Source organism: Rhineura floridana, chromosome 1 (assembly GCF_030035675.1).
Source record: "Rhineura floridana isolate rRhiFlo1 chromosome 1, rRhiFlo1.hap2, whole genome shotgun sequence".
Lineage (NCBI taxonomy): Eukaryota > Metazoa > Chordata > Lepidosauria > Squamata > Rhineuridae > Rhineura > Rhineura floridana.
The window spans coordinates 159,575,909-159,603,070 of NC_084480.1; the positions used below are offsets into that span (position 1 = coordinate 159,575,909).

At 43.6% G+C, this 27,162-nt stretch overlaps 1 protein-coding gene across 12 annotated transcripts in view; it reads left to right on the forward strand.

The window, feature by feature from the left end:
* The window catches only part of NFIX (nuclear factor I X), a 328,284-nt gene that overhangs the window by 279,218 nt on the left and 21,904 nt on the right, over window positions 1-27,162 (forward strand). For 6 of the 12 annotated variants that reach the window (XM_061640060.1, XM_061640050.1, XM_061640109.1 and 3 more), the window contains 6 exons: window positions 5,781-5,843; window positions 7,466-7,540; window positions 13,122-13,242; window positions 13,604-13,740; window positions 21,522-21,644; window positions 26,785-26,954. In XM_061640060.1, the coding sequence (XP_061496044.1) occupies window positions 5,781-5,843; window positions 7,466-7,540; window positions 13,122-13,242; window positions 13,604-13,740; window positions 21,522-21,644; window positions 26,785-26,954 (689 nt within the window). Of the gene's footprint in view, window positions 1-5,780; window positions 5,844-7,465; window positions 7,541-13,121; window positions 13,243-13,603; window positions 13,741-15,551; window positions 15,734-21,521; window positions 21,645-26,784; window positions 26,955-27,162 lie in introns of those variants that run through there. The other 6 variants (XM_061640079.1, XM_061640119.1, XM_061640139.1 and 3 more) reach the window with 4 other exon arrangements.

Below are 27,162 nucleotides of genomic sequence, written 5' to 3' on the forward strand. Positions count from 1 at the left end.
CTGATTTACAGGGCTTTTCCTGTGAAGTGCTCTCTCTAGAGTATGGCATTTTAATATGCTCATGCAATACTCCTGGCAGCAAATGGTCAGGGTGGGGAAACTCTTTCTGTTCAGTTCTTAGGGTTCTTTGAGACTTGAGATGTGTTAGCTGATAAATGAAACTTTTCAGGGATAGGCGTTCTTAAGTAGTAGTAAGGCCTTGAGGAAGAGAGAGAGAGAGTGTGTGTAAGTATAAGTGTAACTAAAAGGACAAGCCAGCAACTAGTATAGCAACATAGAACAAAACAATGGGAGCCCTTGAGGCTCTGCAAAGGGAGCAGAAGGTAAAGATCTCCATGCTCCAAAGGAAGCCCATCACACAAAGGGCTTCTCTTTGTGTCTGTACATCCCCTTCTGATATAATAATGGGGTTGCTACTATATTTGCATGCACTTGATGGGGTGGCCCCTGTGATGTTCCTATATTAATGTATATATGGTAAGTGTTGGTTGTTTAGAAGATACATGGTAAGTGGAGTGAAAGAGGAGGGGGAGTGAATGGGCAGTAGAATGCTAGATGATTGGCTGAGTGTTTAAAATGGCTGAACGTATAAAAGGAAGAGTGAGAGTGGAATCTGGGGGGTGGATGAGGTGAAACTGAGTGGGTTGCTTGGTGGGGTTTAGAGAGTTGTTTGCCAGGAGAGAGTGGAGAAGGAGGGGGGTGGAGTTCGGATTAGTATTGAGTAAAACCATATGCTTATGTGCCTTAAGAAGAAATCTTGTTAATCTTGTTAGCTTTGTTATCTTTAATAAATACTTAATTTGGTTTACCAAAGGCCTGATCCTTGGCTGGGGTTTCACAGACCAGAAGGGAGGGTAAGGTAATGACCAAGGCTGAAGGGGAACTGTAACAAATGGTGGCAGCGGTGAAGAGAATAACAATACCAGTATTCAGAGTCTCTGGGAATACTAGTATTAGGACGTGACTGGTGGTTGCCTAGCAGGGGGATCTGTTGAGATCTGTGCCTAGTGACAGGGAGAGCCAGGGAAGGGCGTCACAGCCCCCACTTATCAAACAGTGTGAGGACGACTTTAGGAGTACACATATACACTCCCCCTCTCTATAGCTAAAAGAGGTTTGCAATGTTGGGCTGTCTGTCTTATTTCATGCTTTGTAGAGTCAGAGGAAACACTCCGGACCATTTAGCCTTCAGCTCTTGTATCCTGAACCTAGAGCATCCCTGCTCTGAAATAAGCCAACCCTTAGAGCCAAACTCTGCATGATAGCTATAAGTCACATGTGAAATCAAGTGAGAGTAGGTGGGCTGCAGTTAAAAGTGGGGGGAAAGGTTTGCAAGTGATATTGCTGAACCTTTCCCCTGTCCTGCTTTCACTACATATTTTTTCCTCAAGGTGATTTTCTCCCAGGCAAGCTTAATTCTTATTCACTAATAGGCAAAAAACCTTGCGGTTTAAGAACATACCTATAGCTCACAGCTATTCTATCAAACTTTAAAAAGCAGGGAAATTGGGCAGCTATAGTGAATGCACCAGGGGAGCAGGAGACCTGAACTCCTCTCTGAGATATTGTACTGCCCTACAAATTGGTCAAAATGCAAACACCATATGGGTTGGTCTTTCACAGTCCAATCCACTTCCTGTGTAGCTTGGAAGAATTTGGTAACATGTGCCTCTGAGCATATGGTGAGTGGTGGCAACACTTGCCATCTCCAAAGATGGAGAATTATATTTTTGTATGTTTGCTGGTGTTCTTCTTACTTTGCTTCTTTCCTGTGTTATTAATGTTTCTACAAAGAATCTACACTAGAAAATTTTATTTCCCTCATTATTCATCCCAGAAATCTGTGTCAAATTTATTTTTATTAATTTCAAAGCCTTTTCATTGGTCAGTGTCATATGATGGTGAAAACAGCCTTTTGTGTTTCAAATTGGAGGTTATGTTCTGTTTCTATTTTGGGTGCATTAACAGTGGAATTTGGACCTGCAGTTTGATGAAAAATCAGACTGATTCCAATATGTTGCTACTTCAGCAATGACTCTAGCTGTTGGAAAAAAGAGGATGCATATTTTCAGCCTGCTATGTTTAAACCACTTCATTTAAGGCAAGGTGGGCACAGTCAATTAAACACATAGAGCACACCTAGCATTTTGGTAGAATATATTTCCCCTCCCACTGTTTTATCTTGTGCAAATTAAGACACTCCTGAGGTCCACTAGAGACTATTCTGCAGAAGTCAGTGCCATTATTCCACAATTATGTTTGGAGTTTTTTTAGTATAAATTTTGCAAAGTGTTGCTGTACTTCACATATTCACAGAAATAGAAACAAAAGAAAATGATATCCTATAGGAAACGTCACTAAAATTGCAAAGTAAATCAGACATATTCAAAGTGACCATCTGAACTATATCAACTGTCTTAATAATGTTGCTTCCTCCCTGCTAAAACAAGATCAGCACAGCACATGTCTTCTTTCTATTATTTGGGATGATTGCAGGTGTTGCCACCACTCACCATATGCTCAGAGGCACATGTTACCAAATTCTTCCAAGCTCCACAGGAAGTGGATTGGACTGTGAAAGACCAACCCAAATGGTGTTTGCATTTTGACCAATTTGTAGGGCAGTCCAATATCTCAGAGAGGAGTTCAGGTCTCCTGCTCCCCTGGTGCATTCACTATAGCTGCCCAATTTCCCTGCTTTTTAAAGTTTGATAGAATAGCTGTGAGCTATAGGTATGTTCTTAAACCGCAAGGTTTTTTGCCTATTAGTGAATTTCCTTGCTTTTTAATCCAGGAGGTAAGAAATGGGATCCTGCGCAAGTTTGCTGAGAATGGATGGATCATTTGCATGCTTACTGAGTTCAATGGGATTTACTCCCCTGCAATCATGCTTAGGATAGGTGAAACTGACCACAGAGGATGGGGAGGGGAGGAGGAGGAGGGAGGGGAGGAAATGCAGAGGGGAGGACTGGGAGGGGAGCAGGCAGGATGGAGAGGGGAGGAGAAGGACCGGTTTGATCATTTGCATGTTTATTAAATTCAGTGCGATTTACTCCCGTGCAGTCATGCTTAGGATAGGTAAAACTGACCGGGGAAGGGAGGGAGGGAGGGCTGGAGTGGGCAGGAGAGGAGGAAGGGAGAGGAGAAAAGCAGGTCTGATTATTTGCATGCTTATTTTCAATGGGATTTACTCCTATGCAATCTTGGTTAGGATAGGAAACACTGACCATGGGGGAGGAAGAGGGGGAGTGGGAAGGAGCATATTGGAGGGGGGCAAAGGAAGGTGGAGGGGAGAGCAGGTTTGATCATTTGCATGCTTATAGAGTTCAATGGTATTTACTTCCGTGCAATCATGTTTAAGATAGGTAAATCTGACCATGGGGAGGAGGGGGAAGGGGATGGGGAGTGAGGGGCAAGGGAAGGGGCAAGAGGAGGGGATAGGAGGAAAGAGAAGGGAGGGTGGGTTTGATCATTTGCATATTTGAGTTCAGTGGGATCTATTTCTATGCAATCATGTTTGAAAATGAAAATGAACTGCCTTCAAGTCAAGCCCCACCTATTGCGACCCTTTGAATAGGGTTTTCATGGTAAACGGTATTCAGAGGTGATTTCATCATTGCCTTCCTCTGAGGCTAAGAGGCAGTGACTGGCCCAAGCTCACCCAGTCAGCTTCATGGCTGGGTGGGGATTCGAACTCTGGTCTCCCAGGTCGTAGTCCAACACTGACCCAGGGAAGGGGCAGGGAGTGGGAGGGGAGGAGATTGGGTGGGTGGGCACTGGGGAGAAGGGAAGCCCCTTTCCTTTCCAAAAGGAAAACATTGTAAACAGAATCATTCTTTTTCAGGCTTTCCCCCACCTTTTTATTCTACAGCGGGCACATGTAGCCTCCCACCCAAATTTAAACCAAAGCTGTCCCTGGCCACATCCACACCAGGCCTTTATTTCACTTTGGACAGTCATGGCTTCTCTCAAAGAATCCTGGGAAGTGTAGTTAGTGAAGGGTGCTGAGAGTTGCTAGGAGACGCCCTGTTCACAGTCCTTCAATCAGAGTGGCTGACTGTTAAACCATTCTCTCAGGGGAATAGGAGTCTCTTAGCACCCTTCACAAACTACATTTCCCAGGATTCTTTGAGGGAAGCCATAACTGTCTCACATGAAATCAAAGTCTGGTGTGGGTGTGGCCCTCTGATTAGGCAAGCCCAGCAGCTGGGAGGCTTTTAGAACTCTGACAGTTGGTTCTTACTGAGCATGCTCCGTGCTATCATTGGGTCCCAGCCAAAATTTATTAAATTAATTAAAAATCAGCCAGGCATTTTTTAAACTTTTACACTGCAGAAGATGAAGGTCAGAGTATGGGGCAAGGTCAGTATTAGGATTACAGGTACTCTGTGAACATGGCTGGTTTCTAATGAATTTCAACAGATTATGAGAACTCTGAGAAAAAAGTCCAAAAGGGCTCTGAGATTTCTCTCTCTCTTTTTACACTTTGAACTGTCTATTCTCTCTGACTGTTTTGTGTATCGCCATGAAAATTGAGAGGGTTGTTAAGCGAGCGTTTCTGAGTTCAGGACTATAAGTTATGTAAGGTTTTGTTTTGAAATGAGCTTATGGGAAGCATCAGAATGGCATGGGGGGTATTTTCCATTTAACATTGCAGAATGTGAAAAGTCCCCGCTGGCTATAGTATACAGCCACTCTCGTGGCTGTATAATGTAGATGTCCAGCTGGAAGGAAATCGCATCAGGCAACAAACTGTGGGGAGGTAACAAAGAAGGGCACAACCCTTCTGCTTTTAGATTCTGATTCCCTCTCCCTGTTTTCTACATGAAATCCACATTTAGTCTGCCACCATTACATACAATTTGGCCTTTATACATCATATTCCATTTCTAAACTGCTCCTAGGGAGAGGGACCTCTTTTGAACATTTATTCTCTCAGTCTTCCTTTCAGTAAACCAACTACGTATCTTAGCCATATTGGAGGGGGTCAACTAAACTACCTGTCCTTCTTTCTGACGTTTGAAAAATGTCAGCATATTATTTTTATGATGTATTGCATATTTACATGTTCTAGGTATACAGTTATATGAAGAATAAGGACAGAGCCATCCAGAATCTCTCTCTCTCCTCCCCCCCCCTGTGTGTGATCTCATAAATTGTATTAGGCTAGAGATGCAAGGTTGGCAGAGTAGACCCATTAGGCAGGTGAGGTGGCCTGCCTCAGGAGGCAGGTTTGGAGATACTATTAAAAGGCAAGCAAAATGTCAATTACTTAGTTTATTATATTTTAAAAACCATAGCATGGTGGAGAATGCCATTTGAATTTTCTGCCTCAATCACAAAAATATCTTGAGCATTTCTGAAACAAGTTGAGATGCCTCCTTTGAGTGAGCTATGCCATATTGTTCAGATGTAGGTGAAAATAATCCCAGGTAATCTGGTGGGGAAAGAAGGGGGAGCTTCCTTTTTGGCTCCCAGACTGGTAATCTTGTAAGGCTGGAGCATGAAAACAAGAACCATCTACTGAGTCTCCATCCTGTAGCATCATATCAAAGGGCCTTTCTGATTATGGCAATCAAATATTTAAAAACAGCCAAGTTTCCCAAGGTATTTACAGTGGAACAGTGTTGCTTAGCATTTTTGGAGCAGCTTTCCCGCTGGCCAACCAGAGGAGTGAAGTGGAGAAAGATGCCCACACAGTGGGCCTCAGTTATTGCCAGTCATCTTCTATTCTCAGCACCAGCAATCCCCTGATGTCAGCTTTTGCTTCTGTGTTTCAGAATCCGGACAATCAGACAATTCAAACCAGCAAGGAGATGCGGACATCAAACCACTGCCCAATGGTGAGTCCAAGGAATCAGATTCCCTAATCACTTCTCCTGATACCCCTGCTTTGTCTCCCGACAGAAGTATTTTCTTTCTTCCTTTCCCTCTGATGCCCATTGCTGAGGCCAGGTTGAAGTGGGTGACATATGGCTTCTGGGAATCAGAGGTCTTCACAGTATTGTTTGTAATTATTCCCATCAGGGAAGTGGGGATAGAGGACACTGTGATTCATTGGGTTCCGCTCATACCTCCAGGGCTGTTTCCAAAAAGTAGTTATGGGAGGCTACTGTTCAGCACCATGGGATTCTACCTTGTCCCACATGTTATTTAACATCTGTATGAAGCTGCTGGGAGCTATCATCAAGAGATTTGGAATGAGGTGTCATCAATATGCAGATGACACCCAATTCTGTTTCTTTGTTCCATCTGAGTTGGGAGAGGCAGTTGAGGTGCTAGACCAGTGCTTGGAGGTGATGATGGGCTGAATTTGGCCCAATAAATAGAGGCTAAATCCTGAAAAGACAGAGGTGTTATCTGTCCGGAGTTCTCATGTCCAGGAGGTGGGGAGACAGCCTGTTCTGGATGGGGTTGCACTCCCCTTGTAGAAGCAGGCCCGTAGCCAGGGTTTTTTCCTGGATCCAACACCGTGACTGGAGGCTCAGATGGCCTCAGTGGCTAGGAATGCCTTGTTCCAGCTCTGGCTGGTTTGCCAGCTTCAGCCCCCTTTGGACAGAGATGACGTGGTCACAGTATTCCATGCTCTGGTAATTTCCAGATGGGATTATTGCAATGCACTCTATGTAGGGCTGCCCTTGAGTATGACTTGGAAACTTCAACTGCTGCCAGCCAGGTTACTGGCTGCAGTTCTCTTGAGATCTCATGTTAACCCCTGTTATGAAACACTTGCATTGGTTTCCAATTCATTTCTGGGCTGAAGGTGCTCACACTAGTGTTAAAAGCCTTAAACGACTAAGGTCCCAAATATCTGAAAGACCACCTCCTTGCCTACAGACCTTCTCAGGTGTTGAGATCAGCAGGGGGGCCCTTTTGGTAGTTTTGCTACCCTCAGAAGCTTGGGAGAGTGGCCTGGGAGAGGGCATTCCCTGTGGTGGCTCCTAAGTTATGAAACTCCCTCCACACCGAAGTGCATCTGGCAACTTCATTGTACAGTTTTAAGTGAATACTGAAGACAGACCTCTTTACCCTGGCCTTTGACTCATGAGAAGTATATTTTTACGATCCACCTTATTTTGAGATTTTATGTTATTTTTAATTGTTCTTAATGCTGCATTTTTAAATTGTTGTAACCTGCCCTGGGACTTTTGGGTGAAGGGTGGGAAATAAATTGTTGTTGTTGTTATTATTGAGAAATGAATGTAGCAGATTGAGATCTAAAAGGGGTTCTGAGATTTCATTAAGGTATATGGCCATATCTGAGAGCAGACGCCTTGGACTAAAATAAGAAAGGATGGAGGAATTGAATACAAAGGGGGGGGGCATAGGCTGAAATCCACAATTGGCCTTAGAAGGGAGATTGCAAACCAGAATCCCTTTCTGCCCAACCACATGATACAAGCCACTTTCAGCCCCTCCTCATTGCTGATTTCTGTTTTTATTCTGTCCTCTCTTCTCTTTGCAGGGCATTTGACTTTCCAGGACTGCTTTGTGACATCGGGTGTCTGGAATGTCACAGAGCTGGTGAGAGTGTCACAGAGTAAGTTAAGGCCATTGAAACGCCTGGGTTGGTGATCAGGATTTGGGGAGGCACAAGAATGTAACAGTAGCATCATCCTTTTCTCACTTTCTCAGCTTTTAAAATTGTTTCACAATGTAGTGACCGGGCTGCCTTTCAAAATGTCTCTGTTGGTCTTACTTCTAAGATAAGCAACTATGGCAACTGAATCTGATGAAAAGGAAGCTTGTGGAGTCAGGTCTGAGAAATCACTGAGATGGATGCCCTCCACATTCATGTTCCTTGTAAGAAGTTCTGAATGCAAGACCCTTTCTTCTAGCAGCTTTATTACCCCCAGCATCATCACTGGCCCATCCCTTCCACCCATTTTGTGCATTTACATTGGTTGTACGTTGCAAGGAAGGGGCAGCATCCTAATTCCATGTTGAATATGACATAAAATAGGGGGTTCTTTCTCTTCCCACAATTCTACACCTGGAAAGGTTGAAACTATCCCCAAACTCTTTTGTCTTATTTGCTCTATGTTTCTTGTTCTGTGGGTCTAACATCGATTCTAAGAGTACTTCCCTACAGAAGTCTCAGGGAACTGTGTGCCAACCCCCACACTAATAGCAGCTAGTCTGAATGTTCAGAGCCAACCCTGCCATTAAGCAGAATGAGGCTTGCTATTCCAATTTTCTGTGTCAGGCACCTTGGTCCTCCTCTGCAAAATGGCTAGCAGGATCAATATAGAAGGCACAGAAACTGCAAAAATCAGTGATGGTAGTGCCCAGTCCCCGTTGCTAGGAAGGGCCTCTTCTTTGAAGTTCTTCTCATTCCTGTTTTGGTGCTACCATTGCTGGAGAAGCTGATACATAGAACCAGCCTAGGAATCTGGGGCACCTCCTCCACAATTTTGAATCCAGTTGAGGTAGTTGACCCCAAATATGGTCAAAATTAATGTGAGCTTTCATGACCTCTGTAACAGTTATCATTATTATTTTAGACTCTATTCATTGGTTGCATTCCTGTTCATATTTGAAGTTTTTTATTTTTGTTTCAGAGACTAAATTGGAAAGTTTGTTCAGTATTAGAAAGCAGGCTTTTAAGTTCTCTCCTTAGCTGGAAGGGCAAAAGACACCCAGTTTCCAAGTGCCCTAAATAAATGTTGACTTATTTAGCCCCATAGAATGCTGATCTAGTAGTGGTCTCTTTTGGCAATATGTTTAATAACCAGATCCTGTTTATACATTTAACTTTTCCCCTTTCCTGTTCTCCATTATCTTTAAATCTAACACTTTTCTCTTTAGCTGTTTTCATGCACTCAGTAGCTTCAGCTACTGGCCATGCTGTTGCAGTCAGTGCTGCAGTGTTCATTTCGACAGGCCTGTTTGCCAATTTGGGAGATAGCAGATGCAGCAGTCAAAGCATGGGTGGGGTAATCAGCTAATGAAATCCATACCATCCGGGTTCCTTACACTATGGCCCCTTGTTGAAGGCTGTGGTATCATAATAGTGTCAGGACTCTCACTGGGTTTACATTGCAGTAGTTGATTTGCCTTTCAAGGAAGAAATCACATCTGTAGTGCAAATGTTGGCATCTTCAGAATCATGCTTGTCTCCACCACGATCCCCAGCAAAACTACTACTACTACTACTACTTTCTGGCCCTCAAGGGTGTACAGAAACATTAGGACACGTATGAGCAGAGGGAAAGTTCAAGAACAAGAGCGGGAGAAGGTTGAAAGACTAGGTGGAGCTCCCAGTGGTCAAATTAAGACCACAATGCATCACAGAATTAACTATGCTTAAGCATGTTGAGAAGTCAACCCTAGGCTGGATGTGGGCAGCTGAGGGTAGGCTCCCTGGGAACTCAGCTGGAGCCAGGGTAGAGAAGGGCTCCCAGACAAAGAACAAGGAGAGTTGCTAGCTAAGGATTGATAGGCCTTGGTGGGGCCAGACCAAGTGAGGAGCCAGGACAGTGAGAGAGTGGGCCTCTGGCTCCAGAATATAAAAAGGAAGGGGTTGGTAAGGAGGTGGAGAGGAGGGAAGAGAGAAAAGCAGAGGAGCAAGCATGAGTGCAAGTGAAGAAGGGATTAGAGAAGCAGAGGGAAGGGCAACAAATTAGGCAGTGGGGCTTGTGGAGGAGGAACATAGAGGGCAACCACTAGCTGAGCTCAAGTCAGGAATCAGAAGTAGTGGAAGGAGACATGGTGGAGGGTCTAGCCGGGGCAGGATCATGCCAAGGGAAGAGGCAATCCCAAGAGGGAAGAGCTCAGTGCTGTCTTGACCAACGCCGTCAAAAGCACCACATTCAGAACTATACAGGAGAAGAAGGAAAGTGAGGCAGTGCTTCAGGGCAAAAGAAACTACAGTTTCGGACCAGTTTACCTGATGGAGCGCCTCCAGCGTCACCAATTATGCCGCCCAACAAGATCAGCCACTCAGGGCCTTCTCTCAGTCCCACCAACTAAAACAGCTAGGTTGGTGGGAACTAGAGAGAGGGCATTCTCAGTGGCGGCCCCCACTCTCTGGAACTCCCTCCCATTCGATCTTCGGCATGCCCCTTCCCTGAATGTATTCCGCAAAGCCTTGAAGACCTGGCTTTTCAGACAGGCCTTTGGGACTTCCGGGGAGGGTTAATTTTCAGGACTAACTGCCTATTACTCTGAACTGTTACCATTCCTATTTATAGTTTCCTTGTTATATTGTATTTTATGTGTATTTTATTGTGCTGCATTTACTGCAACTAATTTGTACGTCGCCTAGAGTGGCCATTGGCCAGATAGGCGACACATAAATTAAATTATTATTATTATTATTATTATTATTATTATTATTACGGGTTCTGCTGGCTGAGCCAAATAAGCCTATAAGCTGTTGCAGCATGAGTTTGATGCTGGTGTATTTGTGAGACCTCAAGAAGATAGCATGGAACCCCATAATATAGAGGTTTCCCCCAGCTAGTCCCATCTCAACACTGTGTTCTGTTATGGCCTGAGTATTTTACTTAAGATAGATATATAATTTCTATTATTTACTCAGATGAAATACTTTGGGTTGTGGGGTGGGATGGGGGGCTTTTCGACAAAGGAAGACAAAGCAGTATAAGCACCTTAAGTGCACATTTCTTTCATATCTAGCTAAATATTTAATTTAGTCTCCCTGACATGAGCCTATGAGTGTCCCAGAATTATGTACCACAGTTCTCAACTTCTATGAATATTCAATAGACTTTCAATTTGCCACTCACTGAAGGATGTGCTGATGCCAAGTTGAAAAAGAAAAGAAAAACAGCCATGCCAGCTCATCTTATTATTTTTTATTTTATTTTAAAATATTTATACCCCGCCTTCTGGCCAAAGGCCCTCCAGGCGGCTTACAAAAAACACAAATATAAAAATACAATATAAAATACATCAATAAAATAATACAATTTACAAAATACAATTTACAAAAGTTAAATGACTGCTTAATAAGTAAAACTACAACATGGAACATAATCCCAGAGAGCCAATAAATAACACCCCAGGAGTCGAGCTGATCTGAAAGAGGCTGAGGAGTATTGAGCAGCAGCAACAGGAGCAGGCCTGATCCAGCAGCCTTTAGCCCCGTATTTGGTTACGGGAAGGAGCTGGGAAATGGGTTTGTTCTTTGGACAGGCCGCTTACATTTTTCTTTCCTTTTCTTTAAATTAAAAAAAAAACGATAACGATGATCTGGTCTGAATGAGAATAACAGATCTAAGAGGTAGGGGGAGGAGGCGCTTGGTGGAGAGCTGAACAGGGTGGGTGCATTGGCGCTGGGCTTGAGTAAAGAGAGACTGTCCCAAGGAGAGGGACTATGGATGCTGAGGGAGACCGACCAAGCTGGCTTCCGCCTTTGCTTATTGTCATTCCTTGCGTGCCATCTAATTGCACAGCAGCACATTTGATTCCTCATGTAAAGATGAATATGTGGAAGTGATGCAGTAAACTTAAATTGTTTAAATTGCAGTTATTACTGTATCTTTGTGCAGTGCAGTGCAAGCTGGCTTCCGCCTTTGCCTTACTTTCTGCCCGCCGCCTCACAGCACTTCGAAGCGCCAAGAGGCCTGGTCTTTGTAGTCTAGGCCATCTGGGGAGTTGAAGTTCAGCTTCCAGGAAGAGGCTGCGGCTGGGGTTGGCTCCTTGTAGTCCAGACAGTTGGAAGAGTTGAAGGCCAGTCCAGTGCTCCGTAGCCCGGTTGGTGGTGGTGGTGGTGGTGGTGACTGGAGCCCTGCCCGAGCTGGTGGTGGGCGTGCGGGTGCGCGCCTGCCATGGGAAGGGCCATGGGGCTGAGCTGGGGCGGGTGCACGTGCATGGGCAAGTAGGAGCCACAGTCCACACCGCTTGTAGAAGGCCCCGTTGGAGCCTCGCACCTCCACCACCAGCTCCTCCATGTCGGCGGTGGCGGCAACGGTGGTGGGACAGCAGGATGAGGCAGAGGGGCAGGAGGGCCTTCGGCCTAGTTGGCCCACTGCCTGGCTCCCTCCTTCCTTGCAGCCTCCTTCCTTGCAGCCTCCTTCCGTTTCCCTCACAGGCGTGTGGAGGAGGCAGCACCAGCAGCAGCCGCAGCGGTGGTTCAGGCCAGGCAACAAGAGCCTTGAACCTTCCCATTGCTTCTGTTCTCATGATCAAAATGGGGAGGGATGCTTCAGTCCACATGGCAGACAAGGGACAGTATGGGCCCAAACATTGTGTATCCCTAAGGGAAAGGCTTCTGGTTCCTAGGTTCAACAAATAATACCAAAAGCTGATGTCCAGTTAGATCCAGTGGCTTCCCCTTCCTTTCCTTCAACAGCACATGAGCAAGAAAAGCTCCAGATGCTGAGGAAAGAGAGGTCAGAGTGGTGAGGCAGGAACTGTGCAGGACTAGAGAAGATTTATTTCTTGCCATGAGGTTGTTTTACATGTGCCTCCAGCCACTTCTCTTGCTGAAATTACTGCCTTTGCTCCTCCTTTATTTGTTCATTTATTACATTTATATCCCACCTTCCCTCCAAGGAGCTCAAGGTGGTGTACAAATATGATCCTCTCCCTCCTGTTTTTGTCCTTACAACAACCCTGTGAGGTAAATTAGGATGCAAGACAGTGCCCAGGGCCACCCAGTAAGCTTCATGACCAAGCAGGGATTTTAACCCTGGTCTCCCAAGGTCCCAGTCCAACACTTTAACCACTATACCACACTGGCTCTCAAATTAGTTAATTGCCTGAGCAACACCCTATCAAGAGTGCCCTGGCCTGGCTTCCATGGAACAGGTCTCTTCAAGAAACAGACCATTTTTGTAATTCTTGATGTTGGAATCAGCAAATGCCTCTAGTTGACAAAAACTAAGGCCTGAGATAATAGCACTGAGGAATGGAGTCAACATGGCGACATCTGCCTTCAGTCTGCAGAGCATATGGTGGGAATGTGCTGGTAACTAGGATTATCTTAAGTGATCTTACCTATCAAACCAAACCAAACCAAACCAACTTCACTATCCCTCTAATATCTACATTCAAGAAGATGGCAGTTGCTCAGTTAGGAAGTCAATTTGACATTTTATTTCTCTCTTGATGCCCCTCCCCCAGTCTCTGAGATTTTTTCTCTCATTCTTTAGCTCCTGTTGCCACAGCATCTGGTCCAAATTTCTCTCTGGCTGACCTCGAGAGTCCCAGTTACTACAACATCAATCAAGTGGCTCTTGGCAGACGGTCAATAACAGCTCCTCCTTCTAGCAGGTATGTCTCCCCACATCTATTGTGTAATGCAGAAGTCTCCTGTCCTGCGGGAGGGCCTCAACTCTGAAAGCAAATGATATCTCTTGCAGCAGGATCTTCCCTCAGTCAGCCCCAGTTGTGAGGGTGGTGGGCAGGTAGTAGGAAGATTCTGCTGTTGTAATCCAGGGCTTTCCAAACGCACAGGCCGCTATGAAAAAACAAAAGGAAACAGCTACCAGGCTTTCTGGATCTTGATTTCAACTAGTCCCCCTTGGACAAGAAAGTCAGACTCCGGCAGAGGAACACCTTCCTCAGCTGGTACCATATTTCTTCACACACTGTTGTTTATGGTCTGTCTCTCTGTGGTTTCTTCACATTGCAGTTCCACCAAGCGGCCCAAGTCGATAGATGACAGCGAGATGGAGAGCCCTGTAGATGATGTGTTCTACCCTGGGACAGGGCGGTCCCCAGCAGCTGGCAGCAGCCAGTCCAGTGGATGGCCCAATGATGTGGATGCAGGTAGGGGGCACCAACTTTGCATCACCAGCTGGCATAGATTTTGATGGGAAACAAAACCGGGAGAAACTTGCCTGGCCTCTGCCCTTCATGTACAATTGCTCTTTGTGGTACCAGGGGGGCTACATATATTTCCTTCACAGAAGTAGGGACCTCCTGTTGTAAATTTCATTCCTCCAACACAGTGGTCACCTTTCTAGATAACGCCTTGTTTTGTTTTTGCTTTTGTTTTTAAAGGTCCATAAATAAATTCTTCAACATTCCCCTTGAGATATTTTTAGGCTGCAGTAATTTCTGGTCCCAATTATCAGAGCTTTCCTCTGCATTGCCTTGAAGAAAGTGCAGGCCAAGGGGCAGTTGTGTTACGGCTTTGAAGGAACTCTGTTTGGAAAGCTACCTTCAGATTCCACAGGCTGGAAGGAGTCTTTCAGGAAAGCTGTGATATAGTTGCTTAAGTAGAGCTATTTAATGAACAAATCCTCCAATGCAGGATTAGAGGAGACTCCTGACCTAAAATAAGAGAAGTGAGATGAAAATAAAAAAGGGGAAGATGGAATGACAAAAGGGAGAGAACTCAGGGCCAGCAAAGTTGTGGCCTGAGATCAAGGTATCCAGATCCTAGCACTTTAGTTGGGTGATAGGCCATCTCGAGGCCTGAAACAACATCTAGGACACTTGCATGTGGAAGGAAGGAGCCAGTGGGGCAGTAAAGTATTCTAGTGTGTAGGCATAATAGAACAAAAAGGTAAATTACACACATTGAACACAAACTTCTTCACATTTATGGGATGTTTGCATAGACTGTAATAGAATGTAATATATATCCACGATGTAATAAAAATTCTCAATATCCTCTGTGCAGTATATTGTTGGGAGTAAAATGGTTAAGCAGGAAATCTACACAAGTGTCAGAAGAGATGGTAGCTTATGGGTGCCATGTGGGGGTTGTGAGGGACAGCATTTGTTTGTGGATTGTGTGCATGAGGAGGTATTCATGAATAAAGAGGAAGGGGATTAATAGCCAGAGAGGGAACACAGGTAGGCAAATTTATGAGAAAAGAGGCTGCTATAAACTCTGTTTGGAAAAGGCTGTGCTGAGATACAACAGCCTCTGAGGTGAGGCATGGCAGCTGTTTGTACTGGGATTCCTTACTCAGTGCTGAGAATCAGCGGCCCTTAGGCTGGAGCAAAACAGCAATTTATTTATCCAGGAATTCCTTGTCACAGGCAGGCCTGGGATTCACATACTTCTGGGGGAGGATGGTGCTGCTCCTCAACTGTTATATAGAAACAGATTTCACTATTTTGAGACCAAAAGTCAAAAAGCAGAATATAATTAAAAATTAAATTGCTTGCATGGGTGGATTCGGCACACAGTAGAATAGATGGAATAGACAGGGTTGGGGGATGAGATCATCATCCATAGCCCAGTAGGACTCTGCTCAATTGAAGATTTCCTTGCCAATTCCCAGCCTTTCTAACTAAGGGACATCGTTCAGATATCAGGGCTTGACAATGTCTGCAGCTGAACCTCAAAAGAGCTGATTTCAGTTTATGCTAATTAGGAGGTGGGTGTAATGTATCTTGTTTTCTTGATTGATACACAAACACTTTACTACCATTTTGAAAAAACAGTTTGCGGACATGAGTTATGTCATTTTCTGGTTAGGCATTTGTATACTTGCTTGGTGGTATTTTTCTCTGCATTCCCAATGGGGTCGTTGCCTTGCGCTATTTACTTATTTTGAAACATTGAAATAAAAATAGATTGATGAATTCAAAATTCTTTACAAAGTCAAATTTTGCTTTGGAAGGTATCATCAACCTTCATAACTGCGGTGATGGTGACTAGCAGTCAAGAAGTTACACCAGCTTCAGTCAACTGAAATAATTCTGCCCCACCCCAACTGTCTTTTCAAAATCCTGCTCACCAATTGCTGAAATGATTGTGAGTCTGTGATATCATGGGGAAAAGGAAGGGAACTGGTTTTAAAATAAGGCACATCTTACACTGTCCTGTTTCATTGCTCTTTCCTTCATCTTTTTTATACATTGGCAATAAAAAATGATTGGAACGCTTTAGGTGTCTGCTTACCAACATTCTTAACTAATGACAAAGAGACCTTTATTCTTATGGCATCTACTGCTCACACCTTGTCAGATGTCTCAGAAGAAAGGGGACTTTCCCCATGCTTACACTTGTGAAAGTGGTCTTTCCTGAGGATTTGACTTGTACAAGTTAATAAGCTTATAGCTATGAAGTGGTTTGTGAACATTGCAACACTTAATGCAAGAACTAAGCAACAGGTGGCTGAGTGTTTCTGGATGGGGAGCTAACTAAAACTACCAGCAGAGAGGCTTCCAAGAATAAGAAAGAATACTGGTAAAATATATTCTCCCCAGCAGACTCACATTTGTAGAATCCCTACCATTAGACATTGTGAAAAGCATAACTTTGATCCAAAATTGTCAAGCCCACAGTAGCCGTTTGCAAAGAGAGACAGGCTGTAGGTCCTCTCCTGCCTAGGAATAGGAAATGAATGGTAAAGGATGGATGGATCTTTCAAAAGTGAGCTTTGAGAAAAGTGGCCATTGCTTGGAAACAACAAACTGGGAAGACTTAGTGGAAGAGGTTGCTCGTTCCCAGGGTTTGGCTACCAGATTGGAGTCAAGAAGCCATTTCCCCTCACGTCAGAGTAGTAAGTGGGGGGGAAGGCTTTTTCCATTTGCCTTCCCATGCAGCATATGGCACACATTGTCTTGAGCCAGTTGCTCTCTACACATTATCTGTACTACACCTACTCCCTGCTTGCAGCACATTCAATAGGTCAGGATTGTGCAACTGATCTGTGGGGAATGAATGTATTTTGCATCTGGGGGCTATTCTAGGTTAGGCTTTTAGTTATGCATTTGTACTCCTGTCACATCAACCTGTCTTGTGATTAGATGATATGATCCCAAAGGTGTCTTCTCCCCTTTAGAAGCCTCAAGGCTGTGGAACAGGTTGTATTCAAATGCATTCTCTATCTTTCCCTCTGTCTTCCCCCCCCCTTTGTCTTGTTGAGTTTTGTTCCCAGCCATCTCTACAAATCACCAATTAAGCAGTGCAGCTGCAGGGCTTGTGTGAACAGCTGGAGAGACCATCCAGCCGTCTGACAGGGACAGGTGTTCACAGCTGGCTGCCAGCCCCCTCCCCATCCCTGTGCTCAGGTATCAGGTGTTAGGCAGCTGGCATGAGATAACAGGCTGGGGGCTTTTCTCTCCCGGGTCCCCTTGCCTGCTGCTGAAGTGCCAGATTGTGCTAGATTACAGAAGCAGCAGCAAACATGAAAACCATGGCCCATCTTCCTTAGAGGCAGAATAGCAGCTCCCACCATTCAAGGGGTATGCCACCAGTATGCTTGCTGTATACTCATTGGGATGACATTTTGTAAATGACAGCCCTATTTCCTGGATGGCTGTATGCTTCTGGAGAGCAGGTTCAGGGTCAACATACAAGAATAGGCACACACATTCTGAGGAAATTAATTAGTGTACCCTTTGTAGGAGATCTGCAGTAACAGCTCTAAGCCCTGACACCTCAACATCTATCTATATCGTGCTCCACACCCAAGTTGGTTTCTCAGTGATCTTGTCAAAGGTTGCTGGAATCACAGCTGCATGTAAGCGCATTGAGATGGTGGGTTCTGAAGGAGCCACTGAATCAGTTAAGGTTTCAGGACAGAAGAATCAGTGCCCAAGCAACAGCTATTTTTTGTCTGGGCAGTATCATTTTCAAGTGGAACCTGCAACAAAATGTTCAGTCCTGTTGTGGGTTCTGTCTGGGCAGCCATGCCATACTGTTTTCCAGGATACTCCACTACCACATAATTTTCCACACACACATTTCTAGTGTGCCAACCACAACACTTTGGTAGCCACTAAGCATGTTCAGTCCCCGTTTTGCACCCATCCACCCCCCATTTTGACAAGTTTTCTGTTCATGCTTCCACAAACTTTGGAATTTTTTTGAGCCTGCTGATGCCTCTGAAGCTCTTGTGTGTGGACGGTGCTGTTTTTGCTATATGTTTGGCAAATGTGTTCACTTTTAGCATATAACAATAATTTTCAAATTTCACACACATGCAGACCACTTGATAATTGCTGGGGGGTCTCTGCAGACCACTTAATAAAATGTTTTGTTCTACAAATCGAAGCACATACAGAACTCACATTTTACTAACACCCGCACACACACACCCCAATTGACATTATCATCAAAAGCAGCAACATATTATGAACTAACAGGGCCAGGCTAGGCCAGGCTGCTGAGAAAGCGTCTTTAACTGGTAAATGTTTAGGGGGAAAACCAATAGACTGCATCAGTATTGGATTGTGAGAATTATGAGCCCTAGGCTAGGGTCTTGTTAGCCTGTTTGATAGTGTGGCTCTGGCCAAAACAGCCTCAGTTTCCTTTGTCAGAAAAAGATAAATCAAGTGCTGGGCCAAGTACAGATATTGTTGACCATTCCACAACCTTGCCACAGAGCACCAGTGGTCTGCATACCATTGTCTGAGAACCTCTGGTATGTAGGATGCAGTTGGGGGAGAGGTACAACTCTGCTAAGCATATTTTTAAAAGGGGGGCATAAAGTGACACTATTTTTGTCCCACTGTCTGACCTGAAAATCACATAGTTCTCACAGCTGAAAAAAGGGAAATTAGAAACAGAATAATAATTACTAAGAAAAATAAACAACAAGGCATCTTGTTGCATCTTAAAGATTAACAACCCTATTATAGCATAAGCTTTCATGGACAACAGTTCACTTCATCAGATGAAGAGGACTGTAATCCACAAAAGCTTATGCCATAATAAATTTGTTAGTCTTTAAGGTGCCACAAGTCTCTTTGGTGTGTTAACAAAACTACTCCTCTAAAAGGAGGAAGTGGAACAAGCTGAAGTTGCTAACCTGATGGGCAAGGAATATAATACAGTGGGAGACACATGCCAATGACAGCAGTGTATATTGAAACAAAATGCACTCAAACTAAAAATAGGGCTGTGAGAGGATCTATTCACTGAACAGCTGCCCTTCAGAGGGCAGGTAATAATTCCTCTGTCTTGTGGACCCTTAGGAGCAGGAGCACAACATAGTTAGGCAAGGTGCAGGAATGGTAAAATGAAATGTCCTGGCCTTCATCACTCCTACTGCTCAGCATTTATTAAAATGGCACGTTTCATCCTTCAAATCTGGATACTTGTGAACTCCAAGCAATTTTTAAAAATTGCCTTCTACTCAAATGACTGTGTTAAAACAAGGTGTTTTTAAAGACAAATAAATACTAGAATTTGGGTTTATCTGTTCACATTCTAGTAGCTAAGGAGTTGTCTAAATAATGTCATCTGCTCATTATGTACGATATACATTTGTTTATTTATATGCTTCTTTCTGTTGCATTTCTGTTACTGGCAAACTAATCTTTTTTGGGGTACCCAGATATGTAAACAGCACTTCAGATGGAGAGGTGTATGCTTGTTTGTAACTGCCATGAGCTCTTACTGGATTTTACTACATTAGCCTTACTTGACGAGTACTCATGTGACTTTGGAAAATATGGTCACAGTAATTCTTTCTCCTTCAATAATGCCTTGTGTTGTTGTCAAGACACAGGGGCCCAGTTCTCACATCATGATGAACCATGGTTAATATTCTGATGGCTCTCACTTTGTTCTTCCTCTCACATGACAACAAACTACGATCGCTCTCTTAGCATTATGTCTGAACTGGGGTTCATGGTTTGTTTCTCTCAAACTGCAATCCTCATTTCAGACATTCAGCTAAACCAGGGATCGTGGTTTGTTGCTCACACTAGGGACAGTGTGAAGTGGGAACCATTTTTGCATTCATGGTATGCCATTGGCTATGGTTTTTCATGACCTGCAAACACAGCTGTGTATTCCGCACCTCCAGCACTAAAACACACATATTTCCTCTTTTTCCCCTCACAGAATCAGGATGTACCCTCTTCATTGTAGTGATCCCTCCATCTCTAAGAACATTTTACAAGTATCACTACTGTTGCAAGGCTACCACCATCACATGCTAATATTTGAGGGCACTTAGATTACACAGAAAAGGGCATTCTCTGTGACATATTTTAGAGCTAAATTACACAAGGCGCTGGAGCTCCATGACCAGATATCTTAATGTTTTCATTTGTACTTTAAAGCAGCTGCTATCTGTGTCAGTTTTGATTGGTTCAGTGGTGGTGGTGGTTGTTTATCTCTTTCCCCTGTGCTCTTTCCAGACTGAAATCCTACTCACTGCCATCCCTGAAGGTGCTATTCGTCCTGCCTCTGTTTTCCCACTGCAGAGCTAGTAGCAACTTCAGCTTTAGATGTGGAAAACAGGGAAATGGTTAAACATCCCATTCCACAGCACCACTCAGAACTGGAGCTCCCAGCACTTGCTTTAAGGTAAAAAAATTAAGATGTTGGGAGCTCTGATTATGGAGCTCCTTCTCATGTAGCTTGGCTCTTAGCTCTTCTTTATAATAAGAGTTACATAGTTATTATAAAAGGAGAAAAAGAAGAAAAGTTACTAAGCTTGATTCAGTTATATTCTCCGAATATAACTGCAGTCCACGTATACTTGAGTCCCAGAAGCAGCCTGCTATTCAACACATAGCCCACGGCTTGCATGTTCTCCTTGTACTGATTGCATGACTGGTTTAGTGGGGGTTTCCCTTGCCCATAATGGGTATATCATATTTCTGGGTTTAGCATATACAACTGCTGCAAAATTACTTTGGACAGGGAGGTTCCAGGCTGTGCCTTCTTGCTATCTTTGCATCCACCCAGGACTTGGAGGTCTGGTATGTGGAATGGCAGGGTAAGAAGCCTTGGGGCTTCTGTGGTCTTTTTGTTTTGTTTCCTGGGGCTTGCACAGACACATACATATCTCCTGAGAGAGGGAGACTTGGGACTGATGGCACTTCCCACCTCTGTCTGGCCTCACAGAAACACAGGACCAGGGAGTGAGGCTTAAATGGCTTCTTAGTTGACTTATTTAAACTTCAGAGGAAGAGAAATTGTCATGCAAATGAGCATTCTGGCTGCCATAGCTTTCTCATTCCCATTATAAACCCAACTTTAAACCTGCATGAAAACACCCTGAGATAGGGTTTTTCAAAGCCCTAAAAACTCTCTTCATAGATCAGTGTATATCATACAGATTACAGAGTTCCTCAAGCAAAGTACTTCACCATTTCAGATGTTCTTGTAGAACAAGGAATAAGTTTGCTACAACAGAAGGCAAAGAACTAACCCTTTTTGAGAGGAAGGAAAGTGTGGTGATCTGATGGGGTCAGCAGTTTAATTATTTGTTCCCTGGGCTATCATTCTAGGCTCTCGGTAGATTCACAAAATTTAGCTCTTAGTACACGTTAAGTGCTGTCGAAATAATATATGGTAGCAATGTCTTTACAACTACCACTTCATATGATGGAATCTGACGAAGTGTTTCAGCTGAGTTGTTGGGCAGTGAGCAGGCAGTTTTTATGCAAGATAGATATACATGTCAGCTGCCTCTTAGACCTGTTCACTGGCAGGCAGAAACACAAGAAATTCAAAGCAGCCATTGTCACACACTTTCCCATAGACCTGCAACAGCTGAATCCTGACTAAGGGGGAATATTCAGACTGTGAGCTGGTCCACAAGAGTGAATGAAACAGCACAGCTAAATACTAATCCATCTTTCCATCTGTTAAACCATGCACTTTCTCCCTGATTCCTTGCCAGGACCGGCTTCTTTAAAGAAGTCAGGGAAGCTGGATTTCTGCAGTGCCCTGTCCTCCCACACCACCTCCCCGAGAATGGCTTTCACCCACCACCCGCTGCCTGTCCTAGCAGGAGTCAGACCAGGTGAGAACAAAGCCATTTTCTTAGGGGGGGGAATGGGTGGATTGTGGGCAAGGGTGGGGAGGCAAGGGACAGAGCTGTCTCCCTGAAAGGGCATGTCAGAGCTCTCAACCATGTCGGTTCTGGCAATGGTCTTCTGCTATCTGTCTCTTCCTCTCTCTCTCTCTCTCTCTCTCTCTCTCTCTCTCTCTCTCTCTCTCTCTCTCTCTCTTGTTCTTTCGTTTTCTTGCTTTCTGTTTCCTCTGCCAACGCAGATTAACACAAGGCTTATAAAATGCATCCTGGAAGACTGATCATTGTGGTGACATATAAAGGGTAGGGTTTTCACCAAGTTTCCATGCTCCATTAATCCAGATCGACTTGGGCAACATCATGTCAAATTTGACAATATTGGGCTAGATTGACCAATGGTCAGGTTTGGCACAACGCAATTTCATTTGTTCATATGAATCTTCTGGAAAAAGACTTCAGAATGAAGGGGGGTTAGTTTCAAATATATAGAAAAAATATGTGTAGTACATAAATTGGGATATCTAAATGTGGCATTCTAACAGAGACCAAAGTAGCACATAAAGGTTTGTGTATCACATTTTCTTTCCCCCCCCCCATGCCCAATTTGGCTTCTTACCTCCAGAACAGAAAAGAAAAAAAGAAAACCTTTTCTATGAAATTTTACACTTAAGTGTAGTTGCAACTGCAATGGAGTTATAGAGTTGTAAGCCCCACTAAAGTTCCTTTATTAGAAATCTATCTTTTAAACGCAAACATTGTTTTCAACCTGTTCTCAGTGTCTGCTTGGGGACTGATTGGCCACACTCATTTCACATCCAAAATTTATTTATTTGCTTATTTTAGTTATTTATACTCCACCCTTCAATGAAACTTTCCCAGGATGGCTTTATAATAAAAACAGAAATACAATAATGCAACAAAAATAATAAAATGTATACCATAAAATAACAGCAATGAACTGTAAAACAGCAGATGACACAGCAGCATAAAAACCAATCACTGGAGATAAAAGTCTCAGTTTTAAAAGTTTTGAGAAGAAAAAGCTCTTTACTTGACACAGAAATGAGATCAGAGTAGGCAGCTGGGGCCTGGGGAGACTATTCCCACAATCAGCGCCACATCAGAGAAGACCCTTTCCCTAGTTGCCGCTGCCCACCAAATGGTGGGAGCACCCAAAGGAGGACCTCTGAAGATGTTCTCTGTTCACGAGTAGGCTTATATGGAGACAGGCAATCCAAAAATTAAATTGATTCCATTTCCAGAAAATTGATTTCCAGCTATTCAATCTTTTTCATGTTTCATTCAGGACTTGTTTCAAATCTTAGAGAGAGAGAGAGAGAGAGAGAGAGAGTGGGGAATGAATGAAGTAACCATTTTGGTGTTGTGTACAAATACTATGACTATTATTTGCATTTGGTTAGATGAGTGTGTGATATAACTGTATATGCTGGGGATATCTAATTCTGTTCATTGTTGGCATGTAAATGATCATATGTGTAGGAAGAAAGTTTCTGAAGTGTCAACATTAATTCTGTAGCAGTTCTTGTATGTTGTGTGCATGCTAGGAGGGTGCTGTGATTTGTGTTTGAATGGTGAGTTTATGTAATTTATAGTTGTGCTGCAGTGTGTGTATTCATTAGCCCAGTGTGTTGCACAGAACTGGGAAGAGAGAAAGAGAGTCAGAGGAAGGCTTTTCAGCATAGGATTTTGTGGCACCACTGCTTGGTGTGAAGTGGTCAGGTAAGGAAAGAATAAGCAGGCTTAAATGGACCGTCTGAAGCTTCACATCCAACCCTAAGGCTGGTTTGGCAAAGAGCTAGCATTTCAGGCCCCAGTAGTTTGGTGAGCTTCTTGCCAGTCTGTGTACCCCTTGGATCTTGCCTTGGATTAGAGTGATGCTTTATACAAGGCTCAGCCTTACTTGCAAACATAACATCAGTTGTGTATGAACTTATAAAATGATATGGTGGTAGAAGGTTACTGTAGTGATAGAACTGCAACAGTATGATATGGCCTGGCTGGTTTCTCTTTCCTCCTCCTCCTCCTCTCAGACCCCAGAGGCACATCTTACTTAAAAGGGCAAGAGTAGATCAATTAAGATGAATTCAATCCTGACGTTGAATTAGTTTCTACCATGTCAAAGCATCTGGGGGAGGCGGGGATTTTGCTTTCAAACTGGTAGCCATTCAGACAGCACCTTTGCACCTTCTTCTAAATGTACGGGAGTATACTCAAAAGTGCAGCCGTGGGAGGCAGGGTATCAGCATAGCTTTTAGAAAGCATGTAGTTGGCAAAAAGCCACTGTTCTATTTATAGAAATAAGACAAACACACAGAATACTAAAAAATATAACCAATATTGGAAAGCAATAAAATATTATGAAAGTACAAAACATATATTTAAAAAACCCTACAGAGAGCACTAAAACTTGGGCTGTAACATTTTTAGAAACAGACTTGAGTTGAGCTGTTGGCAGAAACTAAGGGCCAAACTACATTTAATACAGAAGACCCATTGATTGGATATCCCAGGGTTTTCTCTTTTAATGAAATGCAGCTGCAGGGGGCTACCAGTCTGATTCGAGCAACAATGTCATTGGAGTACATGTTTAATCCTCCTTCCCCCCAATCCCAATTTCCACATCAAAATGTCCCCCAGCTGCTGCTTGAAGCAAACAGCAACCTGGGGTATGTGATTTTGATTTGAAAAATGGCACAAGAGAAATAATTAAATACTCCCTTCCTCCAGTGCTGTGTTGTATTAAAAAGTAAAATGTTGGGTGAACCAATTACAGTATTTCTGTATGTAGATGTAGTCTGGTGAATCCCTGTGCAGAGAAATGCCAGGTAAGCACACCCTGCCTTGTGTTCCTGTAGTTATCACTTCTGAAATGATGAAACAGGATTTTTGTTATACCACTGTTTGCTCAAGAACCTTGCACAGAAATGGCAAAATTGAAATTGGCTTGCAATTGCCTAACAATTACAATCCTATACATGTCTACTCAAAAGTAAGTCCCACTGAATTCAGTGAGACCTGCTTCTAGGTGTTTATAGGATAGGAGCTTAAATTGTACGTGATCCCCAGAAGTAGTAATAAAAGACTAGGCAGTTTCAGTAGAAATGATGCCATCAGTGTTGTAACAGAAAGCCAGATCTTTTTAATAGCCCTACTCATTCAACCCCTTTGAGCCATTTGTCATAGCATCTCATGGGAATTCTTAGGAACTACAGGCCACTGCAGGTATAGCTAGGGATGGAGGAGGAATCTATTTTAAACAGATATAAATACCATATATGGGAGTTCTGGCCTGATCGAACTTTGCTTACATTGGACCACCTCCTGCATCGAGCGCCCTCTTAAGTCTGAGCTGCTCATGCGTCGTTTGCTCTTTTTTAAAGCCTGGCTAATTATATGCAGAATTATACACAAAATATGTAGATTATATGGATAATATGTATAAAAGAGCCAAGCCACAAGCAGTACTGCATATTTGCAGCATAGTTTTATAAGTGTTAATACGTAATTGAATTTATTTAACAAAATTTATATATCGCTTTTTTATAATAAAACCTCATTGCAGCTTACAAAAAACAGAAGTATTTTATACAGTTATTTGCATTGTTGTATGTATCTGTTTACGTGTTGGTTACTTTAGGAGTGTATATGCATATAATACGTTATTTTATACATATCAGAATGTGTATAAGACTACATATAATAATATGCGAGAATTGTTTGCATTTTAGTGCGACTGGTAAAAAATTAACTCCTCACTGCGATTAGGAGCAATCCACGCATATAAGTTCAAGATTGCCGTCTTTAGAAAATTCCATCCCTAGGTATAGCTGAAATTTTCCATGTGCAGAATCATAGTTTTATGCCATTCTTCCCCACTAGTCTTTTCAGGCTGCCGTTCTTTCAATGATGTTACTCCCTAATCACCTTTAGTAGCAACCTCCAATGGCGACCTATTCATTTTCTTAAAATTTCTTCCTTAAATTTCATCTTAAATTTAATACTAATCCTGGCTGCTTTCATTTTAGCACTTTCTGTCTTCCTTTACATTTTTACCGTTTCCTGCCCTAATTCTAGCTGCCCAGTATAGCTAGCATTCACTTGTTCTGTGTACCTGCCTTGCTATCATCTGTATGCCCTATTCTACCATCTGCCTAGTTGTCTATCAGTGTCTGTAGGAGGCACTTCAGCCACACAGGAGAGTCAATCGCCAGCCCACAACAGCTGGTTCCTGGGCTGACTCCCCTTCTTCTTCTCCCTCCCTGTTAGTTACTGTGTCACTAATTCCCAAGGAGGTGAATATGTTGTGTACTTTTACCCTTGTGCACTTGGGAGGTTAGGTGTTATTGCCATTATCCTTATTTATAAAGTGTACACAGCAATGTAAGTAGAAAAAGACAAGTCATTGCCCTAATGAGCTAATAGTCTTAAATTAGACTAGGGGAGGAGGAGGAGAAACAACAGAGGGAGCAAAAGGATGGGAGAGGACATGGTAGCAAGGAATGAATGTTATTAAAAATGCAGTTATATATGCTTCTACTTCATTTTGATGGCATTGGTTAAAAATATAGCTTGTAAAGCAGAGGAATTCAACAAGGTACAGTAAAAAATGACAGGGAACACAGTACACCGACATAAGCAAAAGTTTTCCTCATCCCGTCTGTGTGTGTGTGTAGAGATTGAGAGAAATATATGCGTTTGTTGCATGCCTATAGGTAACATGCACAGATGTGTAAGGTACACAAGATGTGTAACATACAAGGATGTGTAACATGGACAGCTCAGATCCCTCTGCTTTCACATCTTTGCAAATGCGCACCCATTTGTGCTCTTGTGAAAAACAGCAGTTTCCCCATTCTGCTTGGGTTGAGAGAATCCTCACTTTCAGCAAATGAGACAAAATTGTCTCACCCTCTACAGCAAGGATGTGGGGGTGATTGTTCAGTTGAGATATAAGTGGCAATTGGACTGTGTGGTATGGAAGCATGGCATGGGGGTTGTTACTGACATCTCTGTCTGTCCTCTCTGTCTATCTGTCTGTCTGTCTGTCTCTCTCTCTCTCTCTCTCTCTGTTTCTCTCTGTGTTTCTGTCATCTGTCCTTACACTCTCCAGGAAGCCCCCGTGCCACAGCGTCGGCCCTGCACTTCCCGTCAACCTCCATCATCCAACAGTCCAGCCCCTACTTCACACACCCGACCATCCGCTACCACCACGGCCAGGACTCGCTGAAGGAATTTGTGCAGTTTGTATGCTCGGACGGCTCAGGCCAGGGCTCCGGGCAGGTAAGAGCCTCGCACCTCAGCCCAGAGATGCTGGCCAGTCCAAACAGACCCCTATCCTACAGCCCTTCTCTGTCTCCTATCCCTCTCTGTCTCCCTCCCTCCCTCCCTCCCTCCCTCCCTCTGCCTGCCTGCCTGCCTGCTTGCCTAGGGCATATAGAAGTTACTAGCTCTGGAGGCACTATTAGGAAGACCTGTGGGTCTGGCAGAA